This window comes from Hirundo rustica, chromosome 3 (assembly GCF_015227805.2).
Source record: "Hirundo rustica isolate bHirRus1 chromosome 3, bHirRus1.pri.v3, whole genome shotgun sequence".
Taxonomy (NCBI): domain Eukaryota; kingdom Metazoa; phylum Chordata; class Aves; order Passeriformes; family Hirundinidae; genus Hirundo; species Hirundo rustica.
Genome location: NC_053452.1, coordinates 71,750,293 through 71,778,271, shown reverse-complemented (window position 1 = coordinate 71,778,271; position 27,979 = coordinate 71,750,293). Strand labels below are relative to the sequence as shown.

At 36.0% G+C, this 27,979-nt stretch overlaps 1 protein-coding gene across 1 annotated transcript in view; it reads right to left on the bottom strand.

Annotated features, from left to right (window-relative positions):
• The window catches only part of ATG5 (autophagy related 5), a 71,607-nt gene that overhangs the window by 27,850 nt on the left and 15,778 nt on the right, over window positions 1-27,979 (bottom strand). The window contains exons 5-6 of the mRNA XM_040059473.2: window positions 23,581-23,743; window positions 12,169-12,263 (exon numbers count right to left, since the gene is read on the bottom strand). Coding sequence (XP_039915407.1) covers window positions 12,169-12,263; window positions 23,581-23,743 — 258 coding nt within the window. The remainder of the gene's footprint in view (window positions 1-12,168; window positions 12,264-23,580; window positions 23,744-27,979) is intronic.

Genomic DNA, 27,979 nt, shown 5'->3' with positions numbered 1-27,979 from the left:
TTACCCCAAGATGCTTACACATTTCTCACATGCAGCAGATGCTTTACACATTAAAAGAATCAAAAGAAAAGTACCATCCTACATTCCACAATATTTATAGGGTAAGTTTTCAAAGTATCTTACTCATACAGGAGCATAGTTAAAAAAAAAAAACAAACCCTTGCCATCACCCTTTTCCAAGTGTAATTATGTAAGTCCAACTTGACTACAACTTTCTATTCTAGTGCTGCCATCCCTGCAAATGTCCTGGCCAGGCCAGATGGAGCTCTGAGCAACACGGTTTGGTGCAAGACGTCCCTGCCCACGGCAGGTAGGTCGGACTCAACAGCCTTTGAAAGCTCCCTTCCAACTCAAACTGTTCTAGGATTCTATTTACTACCACGAGACATGAAGGAACAGCCACCATGAATAGCTGCCTATATAATGTTGTGGTTTGTACAATATCTATCATTTCGCCAACCAAAATGATCATAGTTTCAACAGAATGCAGTGCTTTTTAAATTACTTTATTTTACAGTGTAGCCTCTGTGTGGCTGTGAGCTGTTCAAGATTCTGGATGCATTTGCAGGATACAACAGGTGAAACTCAATCAGTAATTGCCAATCACTACAGAGAAGATGCCTTTAAATACATGAGCATATGAAGACAATTATTCAGCCTAAAAATTGTAGAGTATTTTACACTGATCATATCCACAATTTACTATCAAATTACTGAATTTATATGAAAGCAAATCTTCATCTCTGAATTAACATACTTTCTAGAAAACTGAACTTAACGGAAACTGCAATTTTTCATTCTTCTCTATTAGAAGTATAGCAACCATAAATCTCATGATTTGCAGAATAAATGAAGACTTTACTATTTTTAAAAGAAAGTTTAAACCCTGACAATGACTGGAGAGTGAGGGTGAAATTACACCACAGTGAGAAAGATTAAAGTTACCTATTCAGGCATACTGGCATTGAGAAGAGTTTTTAGTGAGGGCAAGTTTTAAGAGGCCCTTTAAGGCAGTGCAAAGCCTCACAGGATCACAGTCAAGCTATATAGTTACAAACTATGCTAACAAATGTAAAAAATTTCTTCCCTATCATCCTGGCAAAATAAAACAAAAAAAAAAGAGTTGTCAGCTTGCCTGGTCCTTTTCAGAAACAACACAACATCAAACACTGCATGAACTCTACAATTGAATTAGTCAGATATTTTATACAGGATGCATCTTAAAATGAAAAACATAACTCACAAACCACCGGGTTTTTATCTGGAAAAATCACAGTTACCAGTATTTTCATCAAGAGGAATGGATTTGGATTTTCTGCTTAAACACTCAGCTGCTCCTCAATATTCAAACAAAAGTTACCATACATACTGAACCCACAAAGTAAAAAAAGAATTTCTTACAATCCCCACGTGTGGCTAAGCTGGCAACCTAAAACGATAAAAGTTGAGACTTCTCTACATATTTCAACATATTTTCAGTAACTTGTCAAATTCAGTCTGTGCTGCTTTATAATGAACAACTTTACATTAAAAAAAGCTCTCTTAATTTCATAGAATCATCTTGTTTAAACTCATTTAAACTCAACCAAGAAGCTTTAGAAGTAACAAGAGTTTGCATAATGATGCAAGTAATTTTATATAAAAAAGAACAGGAAAATTAACTAGTCCATGAAAATAAAACAACGCAAATATTTGCTAAAAATATTTTTTCCATACATTTTTAGATGTCTTCTACTTTGTAGAAATGTTTTCAATTAAGAATCTCAATGCGCAATGTGAAAGTGACTAGCTGAAGAGTTGATGAGTTGCTGTAGTCACAGAACCATCACACCACCATGCCTGTCCAAAAGCAAGATACTGCAAATCCCCAGCTGAAATATTCTTCTTTCACTGGCGCTGAAATGCTGGGGTTTTGCTGTAATTTCAGGATAGGTATCTTTGACTTCTTTTTGCTTAATATTAGACCAGACTCAATGAGTATTTAATTGTGGAGAAGGTACAATAATGTCTCTGGGTGGGAGTTGTTGGGTTCTGTTGTTTTGTTTCTTTCCTTTTGAAAATAACTTAAAAAAAACCCCAAAAACCTTCCATCCCTTTCATAAAGGTGTTTTTGAGCTCAACAATCTAAAGTACACACAAAAATGATCTTGTTTTATCTATTTGAAATCTGTCACCTTTCAAACTTTATTAATATTTTTTGAGCTTCTATAACAAGAGGCATAAAACACGACATGATATGCCTTTATCCTGTAATCATTGCTCCGCTCCTTCAAATCTTCCAACAATAGAGGGCTTCTCCCAGACAACCCACTGCTTTATTCTATATCTTTGATAATTTTTCTATTTCACTTACTCTTTAAGATGTTAGGACCGGAACAACATTCCAAAAAAACCCAACTATTTCTAGTATTTCTTTAGTCTCTGTGAAGTCCATCAAGTAGATGCTCTAGTTATGATTCTGTGTGCTTTGAATAAGGCTGGCACTGCTTTTGTTAGCATTCAAAATTTTGAACTGCTTACCTGCAACATCACATCATTGTTCAGAGAAAAATGTAAAACTCAATATAAAACAGAATTCATTTAAATTATTTAATAAAAGAAACAAGTAGTGCTTTTATATGTCTGACACATAACTAAAACCTGTAAGACAAAAAAGGCGAATACACATACACAACACACCTACCCAGAATTGCCACAAAAATTGAGTCACTGACTGGATGTGCTGCAGGTTGCAGGACTTGTAAAATCAACAAATGTGTTAGATCAAATTACTTGGTTTTCCCATGCTACATTTTAAATTTCTCTAGTAAATTAGACGTTTTCAGTGGTTGTAAAAATAAAAACATATATGCCTGAGTTTAACCTATGGAAAAAAATTAATCCTTTCACCTATTTTTGAGTTTGCATCAGGATTTCTGCAGTTATGTTGTAAAAAGGACTCTTTGGTTTCCTCACAAAATTGAAGGTCTTAATCATGATGGACAGGAATTTTACACTCCCTAATATTTTTAAGAGGCTTGAAACAACAATGACAAAAAAAATATTCAACCAACAGTATACACTTTATACATTTAATTACATTAACTCCAGTCACCTCAATTAGTAGTGCAGAAGTTTATCACTAACTAGATTGAAGCTGAAGATAATGCTTTAATATAGTCACGCTAAATGTGTTCCTCTACAATGATACCTCTATAAAACTCCTTAGATAGGGAGGTAATCATCGTATCAATCAATGTCAAGGAATCACAACATCAAGTAAAGTGAAAATTCAGTTACTCTTGAAAGCACTCCTAACAGTATTACACAAACTGAAAAACCTTTAGGTGGCGTTGAACATTAATGATCACTGGTTTAAAATCAAGATAAATTATACTATGTGTTTTCTTGGTGGAAGCTTTAACAGACCTTAACAACGGCCCCCATAACATGTGGCAAGTATTATGTCAAGAATTGATGCAAGTAATAATGCCAAAATTATCTAGTATCTTAGCCAAGACTGTAGTCAAATTAAAGCCACAGCTAGAATTATAAACACATCTGGAATAAGGTTAAAATTTTATGTAGTAGGGCTTATTACAGTTATGTCTAGACAATAATATTGAACCATTTTTGATCATGAATAGTTAAGGACTATTCTCCTAATCATTCATGGACAACAACTTGTGTCTTCCTTGATGCCTTTCATTGAACAGAGCACACTTATGAAGCAGTTCTATCTTAACTTTGTACACAACTAACAACAGTTTAGCATTATTATAAACCTACAGAGAAATATGGCAACTATTTCAGTTAATTCTCCCTAAAATTGTTAAGGGCAATTACTTGCTCATCATTAAAAAGATTAAAGAACCATTTAAAATATCACCCTTCTCCATATTATTTAAACTGGCAGAGAATGCTTCCTTACAATCTTTTAGAAAAAACTTTACGTAATAGCAACAAAATGAGTAATTAGAACCATGTAAAACATTTGAAAGTTAAAGTCCTACCACATGTTCTACTTATCTGAAAAAGATATGTGTAGTTAGAAAGTATCACTTAACAAACTGACTAAAAATGTTATGGGCTGAGTCCATTGTGATACTTCAGCATAGAAGACACTGCTTCAGTTTCTGTAACTGTTTGCAAAGATGCATCAAAATCACATTGATTTTGCACTCAAAATATTTTCTGATGTTCAGACAGATATTTATACACATTGATGAGATCTTCCCACCTGAATATGTTTTCTTCTCTAGGCTGAACAGTCCCTGCACCTGCAGCCTTTTCCCTCCTCTCATGTTAGATTCACAAGTTCTTCAATTATCTCAGTGGTTCTTTACTGCACTCTCATCCCATAGCTCCATATCTCTCTTAAACTGGAGAGTCCAAAACTAGATTCCAGGTGTGGTCTCAACAGTGTCAAATAGACCAGAGGGATCATCTCCCTCAAGCTGCTGACAACTCTCATCCCACAGCAACCGAGGATAAAATTTACTTTCCCTGTCATAGGTCCCATTGCCAAGGTCCTCTTATATCTGGTGCGTAATTTCTAACAAGAGTATGTATTTGCCAGAAATTCCAATTTCATACAAAAAGTTACAAAAGTACCACTCAAAATGCCAATCTGGCTACTGACTCGTCTTTCAAACTATCTGTGGAATTTTCTTGTGCAGGGAAAGCAGCACTGTACTCTCTGAACAGCTGGATTTGCATTATTTAATGTCAGGTGAATTGGACAGATCCTAGAAGCAGCAGAAAGTCAACATTCGAGACAGAGCAGACAGCAGGTAACCATCACACAGCCAGAAACAGCAGAGACTAAATACAAAAAACAGCTTCATGTGGCAATTTTGTTAAGCCCTGAGAAGACAGACACACCTACAAGAAAAGCAGGGCCTTGAAGTATTAAATTTCTTTCCCAGGAAAGAATTCATATTTGTAACTGGTAAAATATCAAGATATCTGAAGAGTCAGGGACAACAAATCTATAGTGCTCTCCACAGCTGCAGTGTCTTATGTGCACATGCAGACCTAAGCCTCACTTAACAATTGAGCAATTGGGTACTAGTCAGTACTCTGTCAAGCAAACAACTTTAGAAATGGATTTACATCCACAAAAGCAAACACTACTCTGGTTGATTAAAAGCAGTGAAGAACACAATACTTCATAAATCACTTTCAAGCTACTTCAAACCATTAAATCCAATAATTTTCCGTAGTTTTCCACAGCAGTGCTAACTAGAAGGAGCACCTATAATCGAGGACAGCAAAATTTCAAAAATCTGTTTGCTAATTCATATTGTATTTCTAGAGTATGGTGTCGTATCCCACTTCCTCATAGGTCTGTTCCATTCCACATTCACCTGTAGATAATTTGTTTTCAGTCTTCTGGAAAGTGCAAATGGAAGTCTTCCAAAGAACAAAACCTTTCTATATTTTCTAATTCTCAATTCTGAGCAGAAGTTAACCTGCTTTATTCACTTATTTGATTTAAATAAATAAAGGTGGAATGCTGATATTGATAAGTCAAAACAGGTACTGGCTGTGGCTTTCATCTCTGCAGAGTTTTGAACCAGCATCATAGGCTAGCTAGGCTTAGTTCTTTGGGTACTGCTTATGCTGCACAGCCACAGAAACAACCCTTGAAGATGACATTCCTCATTTCTCTGAAGAAAAAGATTCATATCAGCTTTTTCCGTTTTTTGGAGGGAAGCAGCTCACCAACTATTTTTTTTTTTAAATTTTGCTACTATATCAGAGTACAAGAGCCAATCTCTGCAGAATACAGCTCCACAGTAAGCTTCAGGTAGGCAAAGTCCCTTTTGTCACAACGTAAGAACCTGCCCACATTACACAGTATGTGAAGAAAGTAGCAAATCAGTTTGTGTTGACTAAAGCAAGTGAAATGGAAAAGTGAAGTGATCAGCTTTAATGATCAGAGTAAAGGCAGCTATATACTAAAGAGCGCTGCATTTAAATTATAAGAACTGTGAGTAACTGTACACAGACACAATAATCGAATTACTGCTTCATTCATCGTCTTCATCACAGCCTCTCAATGTATCGACATTCTTAAGAATAAAGATTCAAGGTCGAGGTAAAAAGTGCAATTTTTTTTTTAATTGCATACATACACTTACTTTCCTAACAAATTTAGGATTACATAAATCTACAAGAGTACCACCTTAATGAAACTGTTTAGGGAGCAATGAATTCAAACACCATGTTTTAAATTTAAAGAATTAACAATTTAAAGAAAAGACAACAATTAAAGAGTTCTATATAATATCAATTGGTTAAAAAGTAAACACCAATTTCTAACTGGGGGTCGCTAAGAGGTAAGATTAAGGTATTTTCAAGTTGGCAATGGACTTTTTTTTCCCCACACAAAGTGTTCATTATTTCATTGTAATTTGAGATGTACTTTGACTTTAAAAGAATCCATAAGACTGTTTACACAAAGTTAATTTAGTAACTAGTAGGATTCTATGGGCTTTCCATATACTTAGATTCTTCTGAGATTCACAAATAATTTAAATATTGCAAGATAAAAAAGTACTACCCATTTTTTCCTCAATATGCAGAATCCAGTACATCCCTAATTTTTTTTACTAGGTAATTTTTAAACTAGGTAATGTAACTCAGAAACTCAACAAACTGTTTCTCATACAAGTAAAACTGCTTTATTCACTGTATACAAGCTGCATCTACACTCAACCAGGAAAAATTACTGCAGCTCCTAGTGACAAGCCTGAACTAGCTTAAAACCATCCAGCTCGGTAACAGCTCAACCACAGCAGAGAATCAACGCAAATCGAGGTTTTACAGCTCCATCTCCTCTGCACCGCCTTCCCTGAGCACTGTGCGACTTTTACAATAGCTTTGAACTAGGCAGATTGACAGTTTTACAGACAACTTGGGTATATTTAAGGAAACTTTATTCACATTTCGACAACAAATACAGTTTATAGTCTCAGAATTTTTCTTTGAAATTCTGATTGACAGTTCCCATCCTGTACCAAGATTCTTAAAGGCACAAGGCTGATCTTGCACATGGGCTCCTGAAGTCTTTTGAGAGAGCTGCATGAGCACTCCTTAATACAGAATACATTTAAAAAGTTACCTTTAGCAGCATTGGTTTGAGCCAGATCATTTCACTGTGCATTGAGATGCATAAGAAAAGCTTATGCAATTATGGAACCTCTGGTGGAACTGTGGTGACAGTGACCTTCAACTCAAGGCAAGAACTAGTCAAATTGCTATTACTTTCAGCACAGAACAAAACAACTCAGCTCAGAAAACAAGTATTTAGGGATCACACCGCCCATATGCAATACTTGACAGAAGTGTTTTGTTTTGTTTTTTCCCAAATCATGAGGCACTAGGAAACATATTTACCTAATAAAGCTTTTAAACTTTCTTATTCATAAAGCTTTGATTTTGAAGTAATTTAAAACTGGTGAAAGTGTGCTACTGTTTCTTTAGTACTGAACCATCAGTTATTAGAATAACTCAGAGTCCATTTGTTTCTCTTCAGCACAGAAATTCAGCTGAGCCCAGATCTGTTACACAAATCACCATTTCACATGATCTTCTTATTCACTCAAGCTTCTTCCTTGTATAAGGAAGTTTTTAAGAAACTGTCTATTTTCAGCAGATCCTTTATGAAAGCATCATTTTCATTAATTAAGAAAAAAAATAAGGTATTGCACATGGATCTATTCAAGCGCATTCTACTCTAGGCAACAAAATGCTGAAACTTGCTGTGTTGTGTTGCCCTCTTCAGGTCAACAGCACATTTTATAGTTCTTTTGCTTGACAAGTTATTGCATTGAAACTTCTTTCATACCATTTTTCAGATCTAAAGTTTCAAGTAGCAGCTAACTTCACCTGTATTCCACCAAAGCTTGAAGCATTTTTGGTTTAATACCCTATAACCATAAACTTTATTTCTGCCCTTTATGTCTCCCTAACCCAAATATTAATCTTGAGGATTATTAAGCTATCAACTAGCATTTGAAAAGATGACTAAAAACCAACTTCGGTGCTGATAAGAAGGTCTCATGACAAGAGGCTTAAAAAGCTCAATTGATTTGCTTGCCAAAGAAAGCTCCTGATACCAATCCATAAGTAAATATGGGAGGTCAGAAAGTCACATGATTTTAAAGTGGGGTAAGGCAAAACAGAATTTAGAAACGCAAGTCAGACAAGCTCAGAATTGCAATGCAATGGAGACTTTTCAACAACAGCAAAAAAAAAAAATCTACTAGCATAAAAAGGTAGATGTATTATTACTTGAAAACTCTACAGGTAGACCCAGTATTTTTCCAAACAATCTGTTTTGATCAGTTGTTTTAATAGTTGTCATAACATGAGCCAAATTGTGCTGTTGATTTGCATACTTGCAATGGCTTTTGCAATTGCTTATCTGAGCTCTGCCAATTAATGTGGAAATATGGATGAAACAGTCTTCAATTGCTTGGAAATGGCCATGCTTGAGCTTCTGATTCACTTAGTGAGACAGATATTAATAATGTTTTAAAATATTTCATTTCCCACTTTTAGAGGACAGGTCATGGTAAACATTTATGTCTACTTAGACATCTCAATACTGCAGTTTGGACATAAAGAGCAAAGTGTTGAATTTAACTGATATATTATCAAGTATGGAAAATTTCACTCATGTTACAAAGGAAGATAAACATCCTAACAATTTGTGACTACACAACTTAATCTCAACATCTTAAGGGACTTATGATAGGAAAACCTGTTCAAGTTAAGGCCTACTATGTAATTATAAGCAATAAAATTAATAAAATAATCAAACCCCTTAGAAAATGGAAGCAAAGGAAATGCTCATTCAGTACAAAATAAAGGAAAATGCAAACAATCCCATATCATCCCATTTCAGGACAGCAAACACAAAACAGCCAGCCTGCCTCAAGCAATTGTGACTCTGAAAACACTCGAGAACTTGGCATGAAGAGTTTTAATCCACTTTCTTTCCAATACTTTTGTAATTTTAATCTCAAGAATGAAATACAATATATAGCTTTAAATCCCATATTCTCAGAGGGCAGACTCCAGAGAAAAGCATGATGAAGTAAGTGAGCACGACATAGTGAGAGAGCAAGAAACAAAAACTGGGGAATAAGTACAAATTAAGTGCACAAAAACTGAGAGTCAGAATGCTCCCACAGCAGGCAGCAGTTCATCAGAGCAGTCTCTATCAGCACATAGAGACTCCTCTCCTGACTAGTATGCCCGGTCACAGTGCCTGGAGCCAAAGACTGATTAAAACTTCCTGCCATCTATCAGCCATTTGTTCAATTCGACTCTGAAACATCAGCTGGTCTTATAAACATGGGGGGAAATTCCACAAGCCAAACTAGCTCTAGTATGGGACAAGAAAAGCAACACTTGAATTCAAAATATACTCAAAACATTACTATTATTTTCTTTCTTGCCATTAAAGAACAAGTGCAAAAAGCACTCAATTCTACAGTACTATCAGATTAAAAGGCAAAAAAGCTTTTGTGCACCTGTCAGTTGAAGACAAAGCAGCTTACACGTCCAAAGTGATGAAGTGGGGAACTTCTTTTTTGACACATCGAATTAAAAGTATCACAAAAATATAATACTATTTTTAAACTGTCTTTGGTAAAAAAAAGTTTCCACCTATTTAAAGGTTTGTCTGGTTCAAGTTCCATTAAACACAGCTAACAGAACACGACAGACAGCTGGCAATCAAATCTCCAAGATATCTTAGCTAACTCTTAAAATTGCAAGCAAATTGATCCTTAGTGATTCTCAACCTTTTTTTACATCATCTACTGTAGATGCCAGGATTCTGGTCCAATCTTAGCTGCTATACTTAAAAGAAGAGGTGGACAAGAGTTTTTAAAATTACCTGTGGTTAGTTTAGTTCTGACTTACCCAAGTATGATGTTCATATTTTTGCCATTTCTTTCTCCCACACACTCCATCAGATTTGGTCACCAAAGGAGGTATGATTCATATTACTCTTTAGAAATGTATTTTAATAGACAAACTTTACAACTGAAAAAGTTTTTGAGTTTTTAAAACAATGAATTCTTCAGTGAAAAAAAATCGATCAAAGCACTTTATTGAATGCATTTTTTCTGCAGCAACTTTGCCAACTCACATTTAATTGCATCTAAGATTGGTTTTTCTTACTTGGTATCATAATCTAGTACAATTTTTTGAAGGAAAAAAAATCATCCACCTCATACTGACAAAAAACAATGTCGAAAGTTCCCTTCACAGAATTTCCTTCTAATAACTTGGCATAATAGAAGGTATGGAGACTACAAGAAGGTACTCTTCCCATTGAAGGCAATGCCTCATCATTTGTGTATCCCTAAGTATCTACCAAAACACTGTGTGAAGACACACAGGGAGTAAATATCCACTGCAACACAAACTCAGGTAAAATCAGGTGTTTATGTTGGGATATATGAGCAACCAATTGGAATACCAAGTGGATTTCTACCAGGACTAATGGAAATAAAATGCATTCAGGGTGGGGGTTAAATACATCTGAAGAACACTTTAGAATCAGTTATTTTTCCATACGCAAGTTTGTCACTAAACCTTTGTTTGGAATTAAATTATAATCTCACCCTTCCTAAGGTTTCCTGAACATTCATTTAAAGACAGAGAGCAGCAATCAGTACACACACTAACAAACCAAACAAAAAAGCGAGAGACATCTGCACCTACATTTTTTAAAAGACTGAAAATATTTAGAAATGCTAAGAGCAGTATTACTGAAAATAATATATACCAACCTTCTCAAAGGTTGTCTCAGTATCATCTTTATTTGGTTTTGGTCTTCAATTCTTAGTTCTTATTTTGCTTTAAACCATAGCAAGTAAGGACTTCCAATCAAAAAGGTAATGGGAATGAAGGTAAGTACTACTAATTCAAGTGACAGAATTTATAAATTTATTTTAAAAAAACTTTATTAGCTTGAAATCATGTGTTATCATAGAAATCTTCGCTCATGCCCTAAAGATCTGTGACCTATTCAGAGAGTAAAACCTTTTTTGCAAACCTATTTACGTGATTTCTATGAAAAGACTTAAAAAACCCCACACCTATCAGAGAACAAGCAAATAACTTAGTCACCAACCAAACAAATGCTGTGAGTACTACTTTTCCTGATACATACTTTTTGATTCTTATACAAACCTTGCCATCTGCTGTGATCTCTGACAAAATAACTGACTTCCGTTCTCAATATAAGGTTTCATTATGACAGTAAATGTCTTACATCTTACATTAAAGGCTACTCCAGTCCCACTGCAAGACTGTATAGGCTTCTATGGTCATTATAACCTATTACAAAGTAGTATCAGAATATTCAGTACTATGAGTAAAGGACTTTCTTTTCATAGCTATTGCTGCAAAACTTAAAATATAAATAGATTAAAACATTCCAACAGAGTACAACTGTTTAATTTACAGAGAGGCTACACAAATTTTGTATGAGCTTATGTAACCATACATAAGTCCCCAAACTTCATTGTGACCTTAATGCTATAAAAAACTAAGGAGATGTCCTTGGGATAAGAAAAATTGTAAGGATTCCAATGAATATGCCTCCAAACAAAATACTGAGAAAAATAAAGTGCTGGTGTATTAAAACAGAAAAAAAACCACATTCAAAGCTTGTTTGGGGATATAAGTATACAACTAGAAGACAAAGATAAGAACTAGATTCAAGACCTATGCCATTACTTCTACCTTAAAATGCCTACAAGAAAAGAAGCCCATACAATGGTTGAGGGAAAAGTGTTGCTCCTAAAGTGGCTTAGACCTTCCACAAGGCATTTTGCATCGAAAGCATTCTTCATAGTTAGCAGCTATTTTTAATAACAGAATTAGGTTGATGGACTGTTTTTTTAAAAAAGACTAACATCCTCTACAGCTGTAGCACGTTCTCAAGTATTACACACTTGCAACATAATAAATGTTAATTACCTATTAGAATAAATACAGTCAATTTTGTCTGCTATTCCATACAACTCAAGGGTCCAGCAAAGGTGAGCACGTAAAGTTTTGCCATAATGCTAGAAAAGGAAACATATAATTCTGAAAACAGATTACAATATATGACACCTCAGTGGAAGACTTTGATTTTATCTTTTTGTCTCCTACCTGATAAATTCTAAATGGGATGTATCGAAATCCATTATCTTCTGGAGGATACTCCATGAGTTTTCGATTTATTGCCCAAAACTGCTCAAATTTATCTGTGAAGGTAAAATTAGACTTTGTCAGTATCAATAACTTTTTTTTTTTCAGCCTAGAGGTAAATGAGACACAACTGGAACAGCATGCAAACTTTTCTTACAGAAGTTTAACCTGTATGAATTTATTTTTCCCACATTTCTCTTCCCTATTTAGCCTGAAGCCAAAGGTAGGTCATCTGCGTTCTCCCATGAAAACACTGATGTGGTGATTTATTGAACTGAAAGAGAAAGCAACTTTAACTCATATCTTATCTCCCATTGTTAAGGAAATATTGGGCTATAAATTATGTATCTCATTAACTCAATTAACAGTGCTTGTTTCTCCATTCCCTGCTGTTACTGGTCCACACTGCCTCACAGTCTGCAAAAAACATCTAATTGTTCGCAGCTATAACTGAACAATGGGTGTAAAGTATAGAGAAATGAAAGCAGGAGAAATATTGCTTGAGTGGTTTATATTTGGATACGTAGATCTTAAAATAATCGGCAATGATGTGATCAGGAAATACACTGCAAGATTCATGACACAACCAGAAAATAAATATTTATGCTTGAAACACATTTTTGTTATCCAAGTAGGTAGGGTAAACAGCCTCCACACCATTTCATGCTGTTCAGACATTACAATAACTGAATAGTTTATCACATTTAAAATGTACTAATGACAGCACAGGTCTAAGGCTTTTATATATGCAAATCAATTATTCTAATGAAGCAAATAACTAACACCAGAAGTGATAGAAAGGAATACAAAGAGTTAAATGAATAAAGCTGCTGCTAGCCTTACTGGAGAAAGCAGCTTTAGAAGGGGAAGAGCAAGGGATCAATTTCCTTATAGGCCTTAACTCTCCAAGACACCAAACACAATGGATGTTTCTACAGAAGGAACACACAGCCTCCAACTTTTCCCTTCTCAGCAAAATGTTCAGCCAAGTCTCAAGAAGCTGGGCTCTTACTGAATATACCCATTAAAAAATTCATCCCCAGTGAAGCAAGATAAAATTCAGAAAGTATTTGCAGGACAAAAGCTCTTCCTGCTTCCAAAAGTGCTGATTACACTTAAAAGCATTTGCAGAAAATGAGTCTGAGATTTGCTTCACTCCAGCATACAGCACAGATGCCTGTCAGTGCACTAAAAGGCACAGGTTAGTATATACTGCAGGGTTTATAATGCATTGCTTTTCCTGACTGAGTGCAACACAAGGCAGGAATTTCCAAGAAACTGTGAACAAACTCCTGCCAGGTATGCTGTAGAAGCATTTCCTGATACTTATCTCAGAAAGTACTTCCACACCCTTGTTTCCTGATTAGCAGCAAGTCCCTCTTGACAGGCACTTACCTGAGCTACAGCCAGCACCACCAGGCAGGCACCTGCCCGGCATGAGGAGCTGCCTGGATGCAGGGTGTTACCCCATCATTCACTGAGCTGGGAGTGACAGTGACACGCCTGAAACTGACTGTAATCAAACAATCCCGCATTTGGGAATCCCAGCCTACAGAGTCACACGTTTAGTCTTAAAACGCTCAAGGATGACTGCCTCCTCCTCAGGAACTATTCCAGAGCAAAGGTGAAGATTTAGCATGCTTCCTTTATTCTTGGAGGTAGCACTCAGAACAGCTTGCAGCTTTCACTAAGATGTGTGAACAGGCATTCCACAGTAGGCACTGATAGATTTATACTTCAATTAGCGCTTCTAACTCACTTGAGAAAACTGTTATGGTGATACACAAAGCAAAACAATCCAGACCTACTTAAGCTAGTGAGCTTCGGCAGACTTAAATAAGGAATCTCCATATTTGGAGACATCCTACTTGAACAGAAATAAAACAAACATTAACTTGATTTACTTATTTAATGCTCATATTACAGTGACTAGGAGAGTTGGGTGAACAGTTTACTGTTCTCAAAATTCACCTGAAATGAGCAACACATCTTATGGATCAGAATAAAAAGAAATTATGAACAAATAAAAGACTTTTGTCAGAAGATTAAGTATATTGGCCCTTGTGACATTCAAATATGGCAAATAAAGGAGGCTCTGGATGACAAAAAAAAAACTTAAACAGTGGTAATGTGCAGTGAACTCACTTCTTTTCTTCATTCCCACTTCCTCACCTCCCACCAAACATGCGAGAAACCAAGTAACCTTATTTAAGGCAGTATAATTTAAAAATTTATATCTCTCAGATTATTCTCTGAGCACTTAGGCAGTGCTTAAGACAATCTTTTGTTCAAAGTTCTAAGTTTCTGTAGTTTTCAAATATAACAGTGATAAATCTGCAACAGTTGAACGATGAACTTGTTGCATTTTGTAATCAAACATGTTCTTTCAATCCACCTGATATCCCAGGAATTTTAGCTAGACATAATGGAGTCAGATATCTTGAGATCTCTACTGTGTACAGCACTGTCTGAAGACCTCTAATCAAATTCCTCCTCACAACCTTATACTGCTGTCATCCAAACATCTTTCCAGGGATATAGTATTTTCACTACAAGAAACAGAGTTGTGTGTAAGAAAACTAAGACAAATTTTTAAAGCAAGCAGGAGAAAAAAACCCCAAAAACTATTCAGTTTGCATACTGATATATATGACCTGGCCAGAGCTTTTATTAGCAGAGCATTGGCTGAGTGCCAGAATACTAAAGCTCCAAAAGTACAAAATCCAAAAGTGAATGCTTTTCTCAGAATCCTTAAGTCTTAAAGGTTAAAATAAACAAACAAAACCACTGACAAATATCCACCCCAATCTCCTTAAAAACCTAAGTGAAAGGATTCTTCCTTCTCTCATTTTTTTGTATCAGTACCTCCTATTTTTAAAAAGTCTCAAGGAAGCTATTAGTGGTACAATGAGCTATTAAGACCTAATTAGTTTATTGGCTAGACAGGACAAAGACAGAAGGTGCTGGCCGGAAATTTAACAATCAAAACAAAACTGAGTTTTCATCAAGCCAGTAAACAAAAAAAGAGTTCTCTACCTATCAGCAAAAGCACTTTACACACTTGTCTCCCTCCCTCGTAAAAAGCTTATGCAGTCTGCATGACATCTAAACCACCTAACAGTCAAATCTAATTCCTTTTGTTTTTCACAGTCCATCTGTTTTTAAGAAAGTGCTTGCTTGAAGTGTTAAGAGAGTTTCTGTATTAGCAAAAAACAGTACTTGCAAAAGGCAGATGTCCCTATCTGAATAACAATATTTAAAGTAATGACAGTAAGATTTGAACAGAAGTGAGATTAGTGACAGTATAAGTTCCATATGACTAATCATATTCTTAAACATATCCACTAATCATATTTCTTAAACAAGAGATGATTGCTACATAAATTTGACTAAAGTGAAATATAAAAACTTCTCTATGTATTTTATGTCAAAGATCAGAAAATTAATAACCAAGTAATTGAGAAATATATCAGTCAAGTCACTAATCTTTATAACTATTAATTGCTTGGAAATGCAGTCACTGAACGCCCAAATGCCAGACAGACATCAGCCTTCAGTACTATAGAGATGCACAGAATCTAAGGAGAGCTTTGAAAATAATCTATCTACATATTTAGAAAAAGTCTGAGTTGGCAAAACTACAAAGACTTAATGTCACCCATGACAATAATCTCAGTACACAAGTTCATAAAGTAACAAAGTAAACTCAAACATAAATTTACAAACACAGTATGCCACATTATGCATGTAGGGTTCAGAAACCTATCAGTGAAATTATTCATGCCTTTAAAGCACCCATTAAAACTGCTGAAAAAATTACTGGCACAGGGAAACACTGAGAATTGTTGTTTCCTCCATTAGCCCAGATTGGAGATCCTTTAGCAGTCATTGAAATTAATCCAAATTTATACCTTGTTATGTTAAAAAGTTCTTGGTAATCCCATCATTCTTTACTGTTAATAGACAGCAACTGCTGAACCTCTTACTATTGAGCAGTGTTAACTAAGGATTAGTCCAAGCTGAGTGCTAAAAGGCCCTTTTGCCCCTGGGTCTCAGCCTGAGATATTTTTCAGGCAACCAGAAAAATTAGTTTCATACCAGCCTCTTACAGTCGTTTTCTGAAACTCAAGTGCTGTCATGCTTCAAACAATTTGAAATTTCACATGGATCTTGAAGTTAGACACATCTCCTTCACCCACATGAGACTACAACAGGATGGATCACTGAGAGGGTAAAGGGCACTGCTCAAGTGCTTGCCATCAACAAGTGCATTTCACTGTAGCACAGCTTTAAATCTGCACACACAAACAATCTGAACAATTATCACAGAATGGAAAAATACATCTACAAATACCTTGCAATGAAAAACCCTGGTAAGAGCACACAGATGCTTAAAATGAAGTTTCCACTGCAGTGCAGTAGGCAAAAGAACTAAAATAACCCACACTAATCTTTATCAACAAAAATATCATAACAGTGAGGAATTATTTTGTTTCTGTATTTGTTAGTGATGCAACTGCTATCAGAGATTATCAGACTCTGGGACTGGACATATATCAAGAAGGCTGTTGAGAAGATTTATAAAACAGAAAGAATTAATATAAAAACAAGGGAAAGACTTGAAATTCAGAAAGGAAATACTAATTCATGGCTATTGTATTTCAGCATCTTATTAGAAAGTCAAAGAAGTGAACAAACTGGTGTAGCCCTCAGGGTAGCACACATGGACAATTTTGTACGGACTACTCCTGGTTTCTCTTTAAAACCATTGACTGGAATAAATTAAACAGAAAGCTTGAAATTAAATTATATCTGTAGCTCTATGCAAGCAATAGCAACTTGCAGCTTGCACACAACTACGTTCAATACTGAAGTTTAAAAAACACAAAACTTGTCCATTCTCAGTGGCTCACCTCTGTCTAACAACCATATGAACCATGGAATTACCTGGGCAGAAGCATACCAAGCACTGAGACCAAAGACTGCTGTAAAACATGTACAAGAATGACAAAAAATCTTTAGTTTGGAAGTGCCTTTGGAGGTCAAGTTTTGGAATAACAGCTCCTCACCCTGCCCCAAAAGAACTGCCTACACAAAGTTAAACGAATTTGCTCAAGGCCTTGCCTAGTGAAGTTTTACTGTCTCTGTGGGTTTCCACTCAATCATTTTCACCGCCCCCCAGCCCACCCGACCCCACCCTCCCTTCCCCATGTACCATCAGACTTCCTGCTGCTGTAACTAGGAACTGTTTTTTGGTAATTGCCCAGCTCCACTGCCAGTGGAGATGAGTGAGAGGGCCCCATCCGCTCTAGGGGCCCTCATTTCAGGTAAAGCTGGTATTAAATCCACCTTCAGCTTCCATCTTCAGGCTAAACAGGGCGGTTCCCCCACCCGCTAATACAGCATGTGCTCCAGCCACTAAGAATTTTACCAGCACCCTGCTGGGTTCTTTTCTGTTTGCCCACATTCCTTTTGTCCTGGGGTCCCAAGAGGAGATGGCACTCCCAGTACAGCTTTACAAGTACTGAGCCAAGCAGGGGGCACAAGGGCTTGAGTAGCTCCCCACTTCATCTTTATTTATGACACGACACGCTTTCAGCTCAGTTTCTTGTTCACCATAACCCGCTTGCAGAAAGCTGCTTCCCAGTCAGTTCTTAGACTGCCACGACATACGGGCTTTTTCCTGTCTCTGGTGCAGGACTTGGTGTGTCACCTCGGGGAGTCATCAAGATGGACTACTTCCTTTCTTCTATAAAATAAGAAATTGCATACATCCTACAAAATCTAAGCTTTCTTTATAGTTAAAAAAAAAAAAAAAAAAGGCAGGTGATCTCAGAAGTTCTGTCACTTAACCTAAAAGAAAAGCTCTGATGACAAACAAATATATGCCATTTTTGAAATACATACCCCACAGGCTGTTTAGGAATTAACAGCAGGGCATGTTACAGACTTTCCTGAGTAAGTCAGAGGGAAAAGGACTGACAATTTTAGCCATCCTCTAGCTCTCTGCCCCATGTCTAGGATAGCCTTGGAATTTTGATTTCTTCATCGCCAATTATGCTCGCTCTATATATATGAAAACAGACCAGCATAACACCATGTAACTTTCTAACCCACTTTACTTTCCCTGTACTATGTTTTTCCTAAAATAAAGCTTTTCTTAAAAGTTAAGGAACCTTTATATTAAAGCCTATTAATAAATTCAGGAGTTTACAAGCAGAAACTAAGTTAGAAGTATTTCAAACTGCAAAACAAGAAGCCCTCAACAACTAAAGAAAGTTAAATTTAAAAGTGAAGTCCATTTTCTAGAGATAGTTTACTCTAAATTTTAGTTAGATCATACACATCTTTCAGGAAATGACTTATTTTGAGAGCAAGGGGAGGAAGAAAAGCAGAAGGCAGCAAAAAGAGACCTCGAAGTTTGCTCCTTCAGAATGTAATGGTTTTCATTAGGCACATGGCCATCGAAAACTGGAGGTTGAAAACGCTAGAAACACTATTTCTACCTCATTTCTAGGAAACCTCCTCTCACAGCAGAGACTTCAGTAGGGTCATGAATACCGTGTTATCTTTTGCTTTCCTTCCTTCTCTGCCTTCATACAATTCACGCCCTCCTTTGAGACCCACAGGTTCTCACTGGCCTCAGACAGAGCAGACCTGCTCTGCTTTCCTGTTCGAGAGCAGAGAAGAGAAAGCCAACAGGGGAATTCAGGCTGCCATCAATTTCCCACCTTGTGGTGCAGCAAACAGCTGCTATTCGAGTGGACACCAGGCCAGCACAGAGGAGTAACAAAGCCACAAGCAGTTTCAGAGGGATGGCAGTTTAGACTCAAAATATGCACCCGTATCAGCGGAGCACTGGCTCAGTCGTTTGTGCAGGAAGCGTAACAATCCCATAAACACTGCAGAACTAACAGTGAGGTCTAGGTTGCAATCCATTACCAGAAAACCCACCACAGCTAACCAAACCTCAAACAAAAACCCACTGCTATGGAAAAAAAAACAAGCACATCCCCAGGAAGGCCTGCTCTGATGCAGCTGATTCATTCTGCAGGTCCAGCCTGATCGATGCCAGATCCTGCTCAACACCAAACCAGCACTGGGGTGACTTTGTGCAGGGCTATCCCAACCAGTCTAAATCACATTTCCCTCAGTTCCACAGCGTCAGCAACACCGATGTTTGGTGTGTGCTGATAGCTCAACTCCAGAATAAGCACGCACTAATGCTAATTATAAGGCAAATTCTAATTTGCCTTATTGAGAAATGTTTAACTAACAGCCCAGGAAGGTAACAACTGGGTTTTAAAAATCACTTTTAACCAATACACTAATATTCAAAGTTCAAATGAATTATTTAATTTTTCTCCACAGTTAACCAAACTTGCACAGATTGAACATGGAAAGAACTCCCTATTTTGGCAGCAATTTGGGGAAGAAGTAAACAAGGTAGCTTTGTGACTTAAAAACTAGTAGCTTTTTATTCGTTTTCCTGATAAACTCCAGAAGATTTTCAAAGCAAATTTCAAATTATGAGTTGAGGCCACAGAGATTTTTTCAGCTACTAAAGCATGCTCACCATGAGGTAAAGGACAACATTGCTTCCACCAGTTCTCTATCAAGAGGAGAAACACACCCATCAAACCTGAGCAGATCAAGTGAACACTGAACAAGAAAAGCTGTAAGACACTTCCTTTTTTTTTGCAGCTCGAACATTTCTAAACAGAAAGGTGAGGACTGAGAACAAACACAACTTACGCCTCTCAAAAACCCAAGAATAGTTTAGATAAACTTTGGAAATCAATGCAAGACAACACAGGCCTGATTCTGCCAGTAAGGCAAGAAAGAGATCAGACGCATTAACAGAAAAAAATATTGTATATTCTGAACGCTTGCAGGATTTTTCTCCTCTAATAAGAACAATTCAATATGGCCGCTTAACTTTTGGTAAGCCTTGAAGCATGAATGAGTATTAAATTCTTTTTCCACAGTATTTTCAGTAAAATAATGACTTCATTATATTTTATAATATATAAAAGAAACCTTAAAATAGTTACGACTTTTTACTGTTTATTTCTCCCACTCATGTATCAGAAATAGCAAGTCTAGTCTTCATTGGTTATAAATGATGCCTATGAAAATTTAAGGGTAGAGTTGCTTCTGTTAGTCCACAACTGATAAAAAGCAGATGTGCTGAATCTAAATCCCCTCATTTATCAGAACCATTATATAACCGAAGTTATAGATATTGATTCTTTGAACCATGCAAAAAATACAGCTCTCCCCCTGGAAACAGTTGGGATTTCATTTGTTTGATCCTAAGTCATCAGTAGGTTCATAGTCTTAGAGTTTCAAAGCTGAAAGCCTTTATTTTTCCACACAAAAGGCAAGAAGAAAAAAAAAAAAAACCACCCACTTGAAAATCTTTTTCATCCATGATAAAAATGACAATAACTCTATTAAAGCAAAAACGGTAGTAACATTTTCCATGAATTCTGACCAAAGAATTTTAACAATTCATACAAAGGAACAAAGGTCAGGATAGCCACATCATCTGCTTTTATCACTTCCCTACCACAGAGAGACAACCACGGCTGGTTAAAAATGTACCTGTGCCAAAGAAGAGTTCTACCTAGAAATATCTGGCTTATTAATCAAAAAGTGTCTGTGAAGAGCAAGAAAAACCACAGCACAAAATAGAAGAATATGTTTTCCTTCCTGATTTGGTATCAGATTAACATAAAACCAGAAATCAAGGGAGGAGGGTTGTAAAGGTTGGTATGAATAACCACCAGCTGTTACCAGCACAAGATTTTCCCACAAATTCACTATTACAGCTCTTCTCTTAAAAGCTATCTACAGGCAACTGGTAAGTTTCACATGTTACCTGTTCTGCTACTCAGCAGAATCATTTATACCAAATTACAAATTACTTGATAGTTATAGTTCTCCAAACAAACAAGACTGGATAGGTTTTTTTTTCAAAAATGTAAATTTTTCAAAAATGTAAATTCAGGACAAGTCTTCTAAGTAATGCTATCACTCGTTAAACAAATACTTCCTATAATTAAGAACTGAAGAAAATTTGTTTGAAGTTGCACAGAAAAAACAGCCTGCAAATGTATCTTTACTTACAAAGCAGTTATCACAAATGCTACTTTCTTTTCTTTTTTGTGGTCATTCATTCTGTTTCACAAAGTGGTTTAAAATTATTACATCTCAAATGAAAGCCTATAAAAACGTATTGAAAGATACAATATGCTTAAAAAGAGTTTTCTTGGTTTCACAAGCATTTCTTGTTTCTCTTTTATGAAGAGTTGAGAAATTAAAATTAGCATTTGAAAGTATTCAAAAGATTGCTTAAACTTCTCATTCAGGTGTCAGATTCCACAGGTGCAATTTCTCATTAAGTACAGTGAAACCTTGAAATCAACTTTGCTAGGCAACCACTGTTCTTAACATTATAGACCAAAACAGAAAAATTCTGCTTTCCCTATAACTGAAGATATTCTTAGACAAATAATCAACTAAAAGATAAAGCCTAAGATGAGTACAAAAAACCAGCATGCTGTTTATCTGTCCTCTTACCTTAAATACTGAAAGTATCAAGATTCTAAAACTTTGGGTTAAAAGAACTTTAATTTGTACTGTTTCATCATTTAGTCAATTCTTCTATCATTATTCAGTTCATATTGTAAAACTGTATACTCACCATGTGACTCACGTTAGAGGTCTTTTAGCATTAATTTTAAAAAGCATCAATAAAAGGAGCACATAAAATGCACTCCTGGGAATGCCTGAGTACTGGGATGAAGTGACAGAATATAGTAATTTTTGAAATAGAAAACAAAATTATGCTGGCACAGCTCTTTGCTTCTTGAACTAAACCGCTTGAAAGACAAATACTATTACAGCAAAATACTTTTTTTTTTCACAGAATTATTAGAATTTCTCCTTAAATTGACTTGTATTGATGTAAGCTTTAGGGAAACGTATTTTTCCATACTGATTTTGGCTTTCACTGGACCGGAACTCTTATTTACTGTTAATTCACAAAACTAAACACAGTATAAGTCAATTTGCTGACTGTTATCTATGCAATACAGAATCTCTCAAGTGGTACTTGGAACTGAACCAGATAAAGTGTAATTTCTTGATAAATTTTTGCAGGTATGCATGGCCTTCCTCAAGACCTTACCACTCAAATGGAAAATTAAGATAATGCCTTGATTTCTAACTCTCCTCCAGTTAAATAAAAAATAGAAAGCAGATTTTTTAATAACCATTCATCTTCAAAATTATCACTGGAGTACCTTTAATGTGAAAGGGAAACTAAACAATGAAAAAAAATGCCACACACTCACTAAATACACACATTAAACCAAAACTAACTTGGAACCTTCTTTTCTAAACCAAAAGCATGGTTCAAGTCTTGCATTCTAAGGTTCTTCTGTTTCACTTAATTTTTCTTATGCACATATGGGAAGATGTTATTTCTAAGTGTTCAGTATTTTGTCTCTCAACACAGAGCAAACATCTTCATGCTTACACTAAAATGCTTTCATAAAATAAATTTACTAGGGATAATATAAATGACAGCTTCAGGAGATGAGAAAAATGCAATGAAAGTGCACGATCACCCATTCCAGAGAGCAGTTTCTGAAATACTGACAAAAGCTTATCAACTTACAGGGCTCTATGAACCTTAATACAGAAGACACTAAAAACAGAAGTTTTATTTTGCACTGTAATATTGATTTATACCATCTGTGCAAAGTAAGAACACTAATGAAAGATCTTGTTCTGAATAATTTTGCTGACTTTTTCAAATCAATACTTATTTATGCAGAAGTCCTTGGGAAAGCCATAAAGCAATTTAAAAAAATGGCAGAGAGAAAAGTAAATTATTAAATCTACTGGACAACTTTTTTTACAGTTTACCTGTATTGTTTACCAGTGACAACCCATTAGCATTAACTAGAGGAGACAATCTCTTATGTACAGTCCAAGACAGCTAATATTGAACACTTACACCCCAGGTGTCTCCCAAATAAAGATCATCATTTGCACAAAAGTACACTAGACAATATTTATCTATCTATTTTGATTTGTTGCTAGTTTTGGTTTGTTAAAATAGTCACAACCCAATCTAATTCCTTGAATAACTCAAGGCACATTTGAAGTATCAGCAAAATTATGACTTTAGTTTAAAAAAAAAAAAACAAAAAACCACCAAAACCATCAATGCTTTCTATGACACTAGATAAAAATTCTGCAGAAAGACATTTTATACCTCATGCAATAACTGAAATTTGAAGAAATTATTTATTAGCTTGTTTGACCTGAATATAATTAATACTTGATGTTTGCATTTACCATTCTGTAATCCCATCCACAGTTGCTTATGATCCTTTTTTTGCATTTCATTGATGACTTGACTTTTGTGCTTTAAAGCATCTGCTTCTTTTATACAAGCCATAAAATGAGCTTCAATCACATCCTTAGAATGGCAGTGTAGAAGATCCTTTTCTGGAAAATTCTAAAAAGAGAAATGACAGATCAAGAAAAATACATGTATCACATACCTTGTATGATGAAGAATAAACTATAATTTTAAATAGGCATATATTTATGCAAAAGAAACACACTGGAATCTTCTACTTACGGAAGAATGTAACAACCATTCTCGCACTGCTGACAAGAAACAGGCTGCAGTGAAAATGTTTCAGGAAAAATAAAAGTTCAACAACTTTCTGTAAAACCAGAATTTTAACATGTTTTCAAGCAGAAATCCCAGACAATAAACAAGAGAAAATTATGAGAAATAAGTGACAAGCACCTAATTTATACTGGCTCTCAATATTTTATCAACCATTTCTAAGCAGTGCCTTGAAAATCAAGCAGAATCACTGACATAAATGAACTATAGCATATCTGCCACTTACAAACATTTTTCCTTATAGATACTGGAAATATTTGTCAGTTCCAGCTTCAACCAATCCATGTGACTACTGCTAGCCTGTGTGACTTGATTTTATATCCCTTTTATTTGATTATACTGGCACACAACATTCAGCATTGCAGATGCACAACTACCATTCCTCAAGTAACTCTTAACCTTTCAGTAAATGACAACTATCTCTCCCACTGAATTCTTTAAGGAGTTATAGTAGTATATCTTGTTCAGATAGAAAAAAGGTTTCTTTGGAAATTAACTGATCAGATGTCCAGCACTGTAGAGGCTGTGGTTTTCCTTCCTCCAGATTTTGTTTTATCAACACTTACTATCACTTTCCATTTTATAATAACACAAGCATTCACTACCACAAATCCAGTGCCTTTAGTTTCCGTAAGTTTTAAAACCCACCTTTATTCCCTCCTTATTAATTTTATTTTCACAGTTGCTTATGACCATGCTGAACGGAGCAAACCTTAGAGCCAAACCAGAGTGGTGGCATCATCAGTACTCCCCTTCCTAACAAGGGCTTGCCACATTTTTACACTTGAATTCTCGTGCCATTCCACCAGAGGCCCTTTCCTCTTAACCCATTACAAACTGGCACTTTAAAAAGCTTTTGCAAGGGACCATCAAAACTATTCTGGAAATACAAGTACATATCATGGGATATTTTTCTAAGGCTTTTACAGCAAAGCTAACATGTCGCAGTAGGAGCAATCTAATCCTGAAAAAAACCCTACCTTTACTCCTACCTTCACTCCCCAACATAACTCCAAGAAAAATAGTGAAGACTGCTTCAAAATACAGAAACCCAAAATACCAGAAAGGGAGCCAGGGATTGCCTTACCTGAAAGAAATTCTGAGGATAACAGTGACAGTTCCCTCCTCATTAGGTTATTGAGAAGAGTTGGAAATTAAATAACAGAATTTCATACAGTGTTTCCTCCTTATCACAGAGAACTCAAACTCTGGAAACTGTGGATCAAAAGGATGAGTATTTTCCAAAAACGGGGGCATAAAGAAAAGACTGCTAATATCTTTTCCATTAAAGTTTACATGTTTGGTGTTGAACTTGCAAAAGGGAATGCTGCTGTTGGGACTGGTGTATATTAAGCTGACTAAAAATCTAAGCAGAGAGATAAATCTAGTTTCTTATATGAAAATGGCCAAGTATAAAGACATTAAAGAAGACAGAACAATAATGAAAGTTCTTCTGGGGCAGACCTTGCTCCTCTTCTACCCTACAAATCTGAGTGTCTCAGCATAACTGGGCCCAAGATTACTAGATAACATTACTGGGACTGTTATTTGCCAACAGACATCTGCATAGGCCTGTAAAATACAGTTCAATTTATTTGCTCAAATAAAAATGTAAAGTCTCGTAACCAATCCAGAAGAAACAAACAGAGAGAAATAGCGTACTTGAAGATCAAAACAGTTCTTCACATGCAAGAATTCAAAGTGAGACACTGGCATCCCTCAAAACAAAGGCAGAAACAGTGGTACGTACCTAATGCCAAGTAATATAAGAACCTAGAAACTGACTTTCATAGTTAAAAGCTGATGTTTTAGCTAAGTTTATGAAAACAACAGCTCTGTTACAACTGCTTTGCTACACATATGTCTAAATATTGTCCTGTGGGGGTCTTTTTTTGGACATTCTTCTCTTTCTAGAGGTAGACATCTTCCTGCTGACTCTCTTCCAATGAATTTCAAATTGCAGCTAATGTCACTCCCTGAGGATGAGTTCCAGAAATCACAGTGTAGTCTGCAGAACAGCAAGGATCTATTTAAAATTTGTCAAAGCTAGTTAAGCTAGTGTAAAGAATTTAGACACAGTAGTAGAACTAGGTGTGGCATGATTAGTTTTCCCAGCTTCTAAGGAGTAACCCTGTGAAAGACTGAATCTCAGTGCTGCGTATGCTTTTCTTTAGCAGGAAAAACACTGACACATTTCTATGAAGTACTGTGAATAGAATCTGAAAAACTTAAACATGAAAGCGACAACTTAGAAAAAAACACTGCACATCTGCAAGAAACATATTAAAGTTCCACCTGCATGACACTACCAACAGAAAACATCTATCCCCACTGATTTATCAACCAGGGCACAAAATAATAAGTTTTATACTTCAACGTAGGTCACGTGTGCTTGTATTTAAAAAAAAAAAAACTACTTGCCTTCTTTCTACACGAAGAAATACTTATCAATCACAACTTCATTCAGTTCTCTGAAGAAAGGGACAATTGTGAACAAACTGGTAGCCTCTCCTGGCTATACAAGTAGATTTGCAAAAAGTATTAACAGACGATGTAAGTAGCCTTAATGCAAGTACTTTTATTGGTGGCATCTTACTCCCTCCATGTCCTGCATCTTTGAAAGAACAGTTACTTAAGGGTTGACTTTGATTTTCTCAGAAAGCTCAAGGAGTTGTGTTTTTTATTTTCACATACTAGTAGACCCTTTGCAGTATGAACTGGTCACAAAGAAACAGGTATCATCTGTACAGACAACAGTACTAAATGACCTCTCACATAAACCTGTATCAAAAACATCACAGGCAATTTCAACAGTCTGATTTCATAACTCCATTCCAGCCATATTTATCTCTCGGTTCTAGCTCACAAGACATCTATTTATCCTGTGACAATCTACTTGCATTAGAGTACATTTACAGAAAATAGGGCATTAAAAACCACAAGGAATATATCCAGTAGCGGGGGTGCATCTATCTATTTGTGTTTAGCTACCAGTCGTCTTTTCTTTAAGTAGACTGATTTCAGAAAGACCGCATTTATGCTTCTGGCTTCCGAAATATCTCCTAAAAGTTTCACAATTTATCCATATGCTACACAGAAAAGTACTTCCTTTCCATTCCACCCAACCCAATCTTCACCTAAAAAACCACAAACATGATGCCTGTCACACGAGGACAGATGCTGTCTTTCCTCTTGTACATCAGGTCATGGGTGGAGAGGCATGCACCAGCAGACAATGACTTCAGCAGAACCTCAGAATTTCCCCTGGCACACACGATTTCCTCTCCTCCAGTAGTGCTACTATTTCCAGAGCAGCTCACTCACTGCCCAAAATCTGGAGAGGTGGTTACCACACTGAGAATATGAACAGTGGTTAACAGGCCACAGAATGAGGTGAGATGATTTTAACAGGGATAGAATTTCCCGCCTTCCCATAAAGCCACACCTGGATAACAAAAGCAACTTCCCAGGCTACAGCCTCTCATGATTCTCAGACCCCAGTATGCTGTTCAGCCTCATCCTTCTGCAACTATTTAATGCAACTGTTTTTCAACTTTACAAGATACAATACACATAATTTTATCGCATACCAGAAGCACAAATTAACAAACTGTTTCTTCAATGCAAAAACTAAGCGTGTTTATGATTTGGTCTGCGTACATAACACAGGAGGACGATTACAAACATCTATCAGCTTGAAAACTTCTGCTGAACAGCAATCAACCTTTTCCATGTTTTTAACTTCAAACAAAGAAACCTGATAGGGGGAGTTTGACTTTTAAAAAGAAGATGAAAAACACTTTTTACAGATGTTTGAGATATCTACTGTTGACTGCACGCAATGGTAGAGGAAAAGAGACAGCCACGACAACAAAAGTTAAACCCCTTAAAATCTAATGCTGTTTAATTAAGCCAAATAAAAACTACATCACTTTGAAGAATAACTACACAGAAATGAAAAGAATACTCTAGTCAAAAGTCCCACACCTGAACTACTCAGCTGTAAGGAACTGTAACACATGAAAATATCTTTAATATTTTGATGTACTCTGATAT